This window comes from Eptatretus burgeri, chromosome 18 (genome assembly GCF_056783735.1).
Source record: "Eptatretus burgeri isolate ZD-2024b chromosome 18, Ebu_testis_v1, whole genome shotgun sequence".
Taxonomy (NCBI): Eukaryota; Metazoa; Chordata; class Myxini; order Myxiniformes; family Myxinidae; genus Eptatretus; species Eptatretus burgeri.
The window spans coordinates 27249224-27258500 of NC_140978.1; the positions used below are offsets into that span (position 1 = coordinate 27249224).

Sequence of the window (9277 nt, forward strand, 5' to 3'; positions counted from 1 at the left end):
TTGAGCTCCTCCACGGACCCGAACTCCACACGGGCAGCTGTGGACCTGACTGCACGACCGTTGGCAGGTGCCGCATCACGGAGCATTCCTTTCCCCGAGACTCAGGTACTCAAAAGAACTGCGACCTTAGCCCACCTCCCTCCCTGGCTGCAAAAGTCCTTTGCCTTCAACTGGGTTTATTTTGTCCGAGTGTGTGGCGCCAGTCTAATATGTAGAAACTATAAGTGTTTTCGATCATTGTAAATCTTGCATGTATATCCCGCGTACGTCTGCTCTGTGTCTTCTTTTGTAAGTTGCTGTAAATTGTCGCACTAAGTCTTCTTTCTTTCCCCTGCATAACACCCCAATAAACCTGTTTCTGTGCCACATAAATTTCCTCGTCTATTATAAATAAATTATGGTAGAAATGTTCCCAGTTCGTTTTCGTCTTTTCCTTCATTGGTCCAGCATGGTTCGGATATGAATTTAGCCGGGTTTTTGTTCCCGTTAATATGTTCATCCAAGCCGGCACAGCTTTGGCAGTTCCGCTCGACTGCACCTGAACCGGAGTTGGTAGTCGGTAGTTGGAACTCTACGATTGAGTGCCCCGGTTCGAGCAAGACATGCCGAGGGTGTGGTTCCCCAGTAGACACCGTGTGGTTAATTAGGTAAATTGGTTCTAGACAAAAAGACCCTACGCTACGCGGTGGAGGTATTGGCGTCCACGGTCGGTTAAGTGACCCACCGCCTCAGGGAGTTATCCGGAGCGCCGGCCTACAATTCCAGGGAGTGTGGTGGGAGACGACGTAACCTTCCCCACCTCACAGTCGTTCTCGCCACTGGACCTCCGGCCCGCAGCAATATGATATGATTTTCTCCGATCTACTCTCACAGATGAAATAAAGTACATCATCGAAATATTCTTTCGGTTTTGAGGATCGATATGGTCCGGACTAAATAAGTGTCGAAATTTGTTGTGAAATCTCGTAATTTAAAGAAATAACGAGTCTTGTAACTAAGCCGAGATATCTATTTACTTTAAGCAAGCAAGGCTATGTTCCCTCCTCCTCCTCCATACACACAAGAAAATGTGAAATTTCCAAACCAATTAAACTTCTCTTTTTCTACTGTTTGGAGAATTATATTGAGTGAACAAAAAATTGAGGAAGGTAACAAAATTAACCTGCTTCATTGAACTAAATGATTGAATGCATTCACTACAAGACCTCCACCCTGTCACCCAGAGGACACTCTACCGCAGGCCTATCCAAAGCATCTGCCAGATCTGTGTGTATGTTTTCGGAAGTTTCGCGAGGTTCTCCACAGGGAATCAAAGTCAGGGTTGTTCTGCATTATGTTGCAGCTCTTTTCTGGATAAAGTCATTATTTGAACGAATTCATTTTATTTCATTTACTGCTGCGTGCGTGGTGAAGACGGGCTTTAAAGTTAAAGGGATCCAACATGGTATGCAGTCTGGCCAACTGTTCCTCAACCATTTAATTGGAGTCCTTGCTTGAGTGCTGAAGCCACTTGCCAAGTGCCCATTGTTGATAGCAGCACTGCGCTCCGTCACCCTGAGCGAGTGGTTCGTGGTTCGTGTTCCGTCGCCCTAAGCGAGTGGTCCGTGCTCCGTCACAATGAGCGAGTGGTTCGTGCTCCGTCATGCTGAGTGAGTTGTTCATGCTCCGTCACCATGAATGAGTTGTTCGTGCTCCGTCACCATGAACGAGTTGTTGGTGCTCCGTCACAATGAGCGAGTTGTTCCTGCTCCGTCACCATGAACGAGTTGTTGGTGCTCCGTCACCCTGTGTGAGTTGTTCGTGCTCCGTCACCATGAGCGAGTGGTTCGTGCTCCGTCACCCTGAGCGAGTTGTTCTTGCTCCGTCACCATGAGCGAGTTGTTCTTGCTCCGTCACCATGAGCGAGTTGTTCGTGCTCCGTCATCATGAGCGAGTTGTTCGTGCTCCGTCATCATGAGCGAGTTGTTCGTGCTCCGTCATCATGAGCGAGTTGTTCGTGCTCCGTCACACTGAGCGAGTTGTTCGTGCTCCGTCACACTGAGCGAGTTGTTCGTGCTCCGTCACACTGAGCGAGTTGTTCGTGCTCCGTCACACTGAGCGAGTTGTTCGTGCTCCGTCACACTGAGCGAGTTGTTCGTGCTCCGTCACCATGAGCGAGTTGTTCGTGCTCCGTCACCATGAGCGAGTTGTTCGTGCTCCGTCACCATGAGCGAGTTGTTCGTGCTCCGTCAGCATGAGCGAGTTGTTCGTGCTCCGTCACCATGAGCGAGTTGTTCGTGCTCCGTCACCATGAGCGAGTTGTTCGTGCTCCGTCACCATGAGCGAGTTGTTCGTGCTCCGTCACCATGAGCGAGTTGTTCGTGCTCCGTCAGCATGAGCGAGTTGCTCGTGCTCCGTCACCATGAGCGAGTTGTTCGTGCTCCGTCACCATGAGCGAGTTGTCCGTGCTCCGTCACCCTGAGCGAGTTGTCCGTGCTCCGTCACCCTGAGCGAGTTGTCCGTGCTCCGTCACCCTGAGCGAGTTGTCCGTGCTCCGTCACCCTGAGCGAGTTGTCCGTGCTCCGTCACCATGAGCGAGTTGTCCGTGCTCCGTCACCATGAGCGAGTTGTCCGTGTTCAGTCACCCTGAGCGAGTTGTCCGTGCTCCGTCACCCTGAGCGAGTTGTCCGTGCTCCGTCACCATGAACGAGTTGTTCGTGCTCCGTCACCATATTTATTATATGGCTTTTGACGTGCAGATGGGATACCCCTATAGTTTGTAGTAGTAATTGTACTAGGTTTGTGGTAGTATTTGTACTAGGTTTGTGATAGTATGATTGCACCCGGCCGCGCACATGGACTGGCATCCTCGCCTGGAACTGGCTCGACCTGGGCGGCCATAGATGGCTAATGAATTAAACAAATTCTCAGGTTGTAAGGTTCATTGTGTTTATCTGATGATATTGGAGGACTGTTATAAAATAAAGTAAGCAAGATAAAGTTCTGAGAAAATTGTGTCTTTGGGTGGAATATGGTCAATTTGGTCAAAAGTTGGCAGATTTTCAATAAAAAATATTCAGCAAACCCTGACCAATATGTACAAACTCTTAAAAGAGATCTAGTAAATATCTTTACATAGTTTTGTATCTGGCAGATTCTCAGGATTAATTTGGCACTTGAATTGTCCAAAACGGCCAAAGGATAACTGATCCACATCCAATTTACTCAGAAAGGGTGAATTCGAGATGAACGCGAAAATGTGTTTTCCTTGTAATGCATTATCCATTAAAGTTCATAATTAAAAATACCATATTCGCCGTTAATTAGTGTTTTTTGCAAAAAAAAATTCACACAAGTGCATGTAGCTTGGTGATATCTATCAACACAGAGAAAACTGAAAAAATTGAATATTTTGACCCTGTAACGCAAATGAAGACCAGTTCATGAACTACAACAATATGCAGTAAGTACTGCAATTGGTAATCACACTGACTCTAACCTGCCGACTCCTGAAAAATTGCTGATATTGTGTGTGTGTGTGTGTGTGTGTGTGTGTGTGTGTGTGTGTGTGTGTGTGTGTGTGTGTGTGTGTGTGTGTGTGTGTGTGTGTGTGTGTGTGTGTGTGTGTGTGTGTGTGTGTGCGCGCGCGTGCGTTCATAAAGCATGGAGCCCCAGGCCACCTGATTCCACCCCGCTGGACCTTACAAAGTGGTTATGCAAACATTTATTTACCTTGATCCCTAATTATTACCACGCACCATCCCCTGTATGGTGCGCATTCAAACAGGACAATTCTTAAGTTGACGTGTCCCTGCTTATTACATCGAGATGAGCTAACTACTCATACACGGACCTTTCTACTCCATACACTTCTATCTGTTCACTGGCAATGTTGTAAACTCCCTGCCCCCCCTCCCAACCACTCCCCCCTCCCAACCACTCCTCCAACCACAAATATAACTATATGTGAATTTTATATGAAGCTGTTCCTACTGAAGTGTATAATATTGTTGGAACACGTATTTGTGCTTTGCAGGAGTTGCTTGCTTTGCTGAAGGGTGTGGAGGCAGACATTTCCAACTGTGAGACGTGTCTGAAAGAGGAGGTTGATAAGCGCAAGAAATACAAGGTTAGTTTGTAGATGAACTGTGCGGTTAAGAATTGTTGTTTTTAAAAATTTTTATCTCTGGTGTTCGACACTTTCCTGTTGCATGACATACAATAACTACTTTGCCCATGTGTTGCATCATCCTTGCACTGTTATCTGGGCTCTAACACGTCTGTACTTTTACATTGCACTCGTAATCATAATAGACCGGTCAAAATAGTGAGTTACCCACCACAAATTGCAATCGTAATCATTCATGTTTTTTTCCACTCCAAATATGTTGTAGAACGACATACTAAAAGTCACCTTAAATCGGAGCATTGGAACATTTCCATTTTGAACTCGGTTTGAGGCAGCATTTTTCCACAAATATCATAAAATAAAATTTTGGGGTAGGGTCTAGATTTATGATAATATTGTGAACAATTCAAAACTTATCTCTAATACAGAGGTATCAACAGATTCATAATGAAAATACATTTCTAACAATACCATATTGTAATGGTATTGACCGAAGATTAGTGTTTTTAGAGTTGAAAATGTTTGGAGAATCTGACCAAAATAGTTATTTTTGGATGTATGACCATTTCAGATTTAATTCCCCTATGTTATTGTGGTTGCCATAGAAGATACAATAAATGTACTAATGATTGAAAGGGGCTGAGGGCTGTTCAATTAAATATGCATAGGGGAAAGAGAATCAGAAGGGTGTGGGGGTAGGGCAAAAGTATATGCAGGGGATAGGTAAGAATTCTGAAAAGGTTCTCACTCACCTAAAAGTCTGGAACATCTTTATTTACAATTCTAATCATGTTTTTGTTTCTCTCAGGTTGAAGTAATCTATTAAAGATGGACAAGTGTGTCTTCTGAAAGGAACCTCTATTGAGTGGACAAAAAACTGCAACGTTGGGTACCAAAGGATGTGAAGGCATTGCAAAAGCTAATGCATTGCAATCTAGCAGTATAAGTACTGTTCCTGGACAAGTTGTGCATGTCAAGTGTAGAAAGGACTTCTGTTCTCCAGTGTATAGCTAGTGCCAGCAGAAAGCGAGAATGTGACTGTTTCTTTCAGTAATACACCAAGTACACGCCAATCCACAGGAAATACATTTATTTATAAAGATAACTGCATATTCTGTGGGCATCCAGATAAATTCCATTTGCAAGGTAAAAAGTCATAAACTTATTCCAGTCAGATCAATGGATTTTCAACATAAAATTAAGAAGTGTTGCAATGAACGCAAGGATTTGTGGTCAGAAATTGTGAATGGTAGACTTGAGTTTGCACAAGATTTGCATGCTCCAGATGCAGTATACCACAACCTTTGCAGCACAAATTTTAGAACAGGGAAGCAGGTACCACAACAGTTCATGGCGGATGATAAAATCCAACCGAAATGATTTAAGCAGGGGAGACCTCCTGATTCGGCAAGGGAAGATGCTTTTAATCAGGTGGTCATGTATTTGGAGGTCAATGATGAGGAACAAATCTCAATACAGGATCTTATAAACAAAATGGAAGATATATTGGTTGAGACTGGAATTGAACCATATGGATTTACCTACATGAAACATAGACTTGAGAAACATTTTGGAGACAAGATAACCATCACTGAGATTAGTGGAAAAGAAAATGTGGTTACATTTCGACATAAAGCATCTTCTATCATCCATGTCTTCTACTCCACTTCTACTCCAAACCCAAGAAGTATGACCATGATGAAGAGAAATTAAGAATCATAGAAACCGCAGCCAAACTTGTTAAAAGTGATGTAAAATTAGTGAAGCAGCCACAGGAATTTTATCCAAGCTCAATTGAAATATCTTCTACTGACAAGGCTATGTCATCAATGGTAAGATGGTGCCTGTGGACACTAACTTGAAGCCTGCACCTGACAATCTTCTGGAAGCCTTCAACTGCAATTGCAGAACTAACTGGAGTACACAGAGATGCTCATGTGGAAAATTTGGCCTAGAATTTTCTCCAGCATGTGGAGAATGTAAAGGCCGACACTGTTCTAACGCAATCCTGCCTGATCCAGAAAGTGATGCTGAGGATGTATTATAATGTGTAATTTGTGACTGTTTTTTTCAAGGTGTTGTTTAGAAGTGACTTACTTGAAGTAGTTTAAATATTTATTTTTCTTCATTAGATATACATGTCAGCTCTTGATAGCACTATAAAATAGTGATTGTTATGTAGTTTTAACAAATAGTGTCGTACTGGTTTACTAGTTACATGTAGTATTAAAAAGAAAATGGCTACCCTGGAATTGGACTGTTAAGATTCACATGTACATATTACAAAATGTGTTGTATATTTGCTTTTAGTAGCTTAGTACTTCTGGCTAGAATAGCTTTTTAAGTTTGGTGTTTTTGCTATTTTAAATTCCATCGCAATAAATGGAGATAAAGTATAACATATCAGCACCCAGGAGGATTCCAAACTTCGAAGCATAAACTAATTGTCTGATTTATTTTATAGGAATATTGATTCCTGAAATTCCAGTAACAAAATAATTGTGTTTTATTTGTATAATGATTCATCATAGTATTTTATTTTTGTTGGTAACTTTATATTCTGTAAATATGTTGAGGTGTTGCAGTAATATGACATGCCAAAATGGCCATTTGAAGGGAAGAATTTTGGAATATGTTAACCCTCCTTCAATCTTCAGTAAATTGGTTATAGGCTTGTAGCAAGATATTATGCACACATTTAGGACATGGGGGACCAAAAAATGAAAGTCATTGTATGATTAAGTTTTGCATATCATTTGTTAACTAACATCATGGGGATTCAGGATCTATCTGGGCAGAGCTTAATTCTTCCTCTTTCTATTGCTCTGACAGGTTCAAGGTCAAATAGACCCAAAGAGTATCAATTATCTGTATCGAGGAACCACTCATATCATTCTAAAATTGGTCTGATGGCTTAGATATGTATTATACCCTAATTGGAAACCACATATATGGAGAATATTTTGTTTACCTGATATTTGACCTTGAGCGAAGAGGTCAAGGTCATATGAAGTTAACAAATTGATCAGTGTTCATTCAGGTCATAAATATAATATGCACATAAACTGAACCATAGAAATACATGCTGTGATGAACCAAACTTACATCTTAGGATTAAAAGTGCAGATTTCTTTAAAATGTTACATACTTCCTAACGACCTTTGATGTTCTGTATACTGAACACAAACTGGCCTTTGGTATTGATTTTTATATCATAGGGCCATCTTGGTAAACTTATTCTATGGTTATAAAATCAAGCTTATAGCTACCAGTAATTTTGTAGCAGCTTGGTAAATGCAATTTGTTACGTACTTCCTAACATTTTTTGACCCAATCATGGAAGTGAACCTAAAAACTGGTATGTAGTAATGATCCATGTTGAAACTTGACATTTTAAATCATCACTTTAGGCAGAAGTAAATTGCTATTTAAGATGTGCTATCAGATGCATTTCAAATTTCTGGAATAAGATTTTGTAAGCTTCATATGACTGGGGGAAATTTTGCAAAATCTGAGATTTTACACATTTGAAGGTGCCAAGATATGCAGAAGGTCATAAGAAATGTACTGTTTCGAGGAATTGTTCTATTCTTGTGTATAATGACATATATCAAACAAAAAATGTATTTTCAACCATTTTGGACAACATATACAATCGTACATGTAACCCATTTCTAACAAATGAGCTATAAAAATGGAAAAAAAATAGCCTGTGTTTGGATAAAAACCATGCTTTGTAAGCAACTATATCCATAGGACCCATGGCAAAGTATACATTTTCTGAAAGCACAGACACTTGGACATTATATAACATTAAGATTGTTTATCTTATTAAAACTGGGTTCAATTTCTAAGCTTTCTCCTCATTTAGGACCACAGTGTACAGAATACCATGCTGCAAGCCAATATCTCACTAACTACATTACATATTGGCAAAATTTAAAAACTGTGACAGTCAGAAAACATGTATATAGATATTCAGACCAATTGTGGACCTACTTTGGAAATTAAAAAATTGTGAATTTAAAAATGTCAACATATATGTCTAAATTCAATAATTTTTAGTGATAGGCAGAAATGTTTTTCTTCCATCATGATGTTAATTTTAGGTCTACATCATTACTTGTGGTGTTGTTTGAAAGGTAATTTTATTGTGAATCTACTGATATCTTAATATTGAGAATCGGCCAGTAATTTGTCATGATATGGTCATGTTACTATACCCTCCCCCTATATTTTGGCTATCAATTTTTTCTTCAATGTCACCTTAAACTGAGGTCAAAATGAAGCTGTTCCAATGCCCCGATTTAAGGTGACTTTTAGTATGTCATTCTATGATATATTTGGAGTGAAAAAAAATTGAATGATTACTATTGCAATTTGTGGTGGGTTTGACCCTAAAATGTCATATTTTGACCGGTCTATAATCGACACAGAGGTACAATATTGACCTCAATGGTGTGGCCGGAAGGGGTTAAAATGCTCAAATGCCTTATTGATCTTCTTTTAAAATCCCATATCTAGCCTAGTCAGGTAGGGATCAAGTTAATTATTTTTGGGGCCTGCTGGGAATTAAAAGTTGTCCAAACGTTTGAAGTGTTTGCTTTATGCATCAATACCAACATTTAAAGCTGGTAAATTACACTGGTCAACAATTTTTTACTTTCTGAATGTTGTCTAGATTTCTACAAGTGAATTAGGGTATTCTGGCACTGCTGAATCAGGAAATGGCATCCGTTTCTCTCCATCAGGTCAGGTTTTTGTGCTAAGTTGATTTGAAAAAATCAGATCTTGTGACAAAATCAATTACATTTTTGTGGCATTATCAGCTGATTTTTGTCAACACATATCATCCTAAACATGTTTTTAAGAAAAAAAAATGTTTTGCCAACAACATTTATTGATTACATGATAGAAACATCGATTACTGTCATCTGAATGGTGGGCATTGATAAAGGTAAGTACAAGTAAATTGCATGTTGCGTCACCACTGTTCAAACTTCAGGGCTTGAACTTCCGTTTCTTCGAACTCCTGGAATGTTCAGCGGCAGGGAGGTCTCTCTTCAGATTCCAACAGTAGTCAGCCATCATGACTGCGTCCCAGCGACCCTGATACCTGGTCTCCATCTCCTTCATGTCCTGATGGAATCTCTTCCCCTGCTCGTCACT

General features: G+C 40.5%; 2 protein-coding genes across 4 annotated transcripts in view; both read left to right on the forward strand.

The window, feature by feature from the left end:
- BAP1 (BRCA1 associated deubiquitinase 1) overlaps positions 1 to 9277 on the forward strand; it is a 143743-nt gene that overhangs the window by 62167 nt on the left and 72299 nt on the right. For all 3 annotated transcript variants that reach the window (XM_085864228.1, XM_085864229.1, XM_085864230.1), the window contains one exon: positions 4016 to 4108. In XM_085864228.1, coding sequence (XP_085720354.1) covers positions 4016 to 4108 — 93 coding nt within the window. The remainder of the gene's footprint in view (positions 1 to 4015; positions 4109 to 9277) is intronic.
- Positions 5546 to 9277, forward strand: part of LOC147008786 (uncharacterized) — a 63832-nt gene continuing 60100 nt past the window's right edge. The window contains exons 1-2 of the mRNA XM_085864481.1: positions 5546 to 5795; positions 5926 to 6146. Of these exons, the coding sequence (XP_085720607.1) occupies positions 5546 to 5795; positions 5926 to 6146 (471 nt within the window). The remainder of the gene's footprint in view (positions 5796 to 5925; positions 6147 to 9277) is intronic.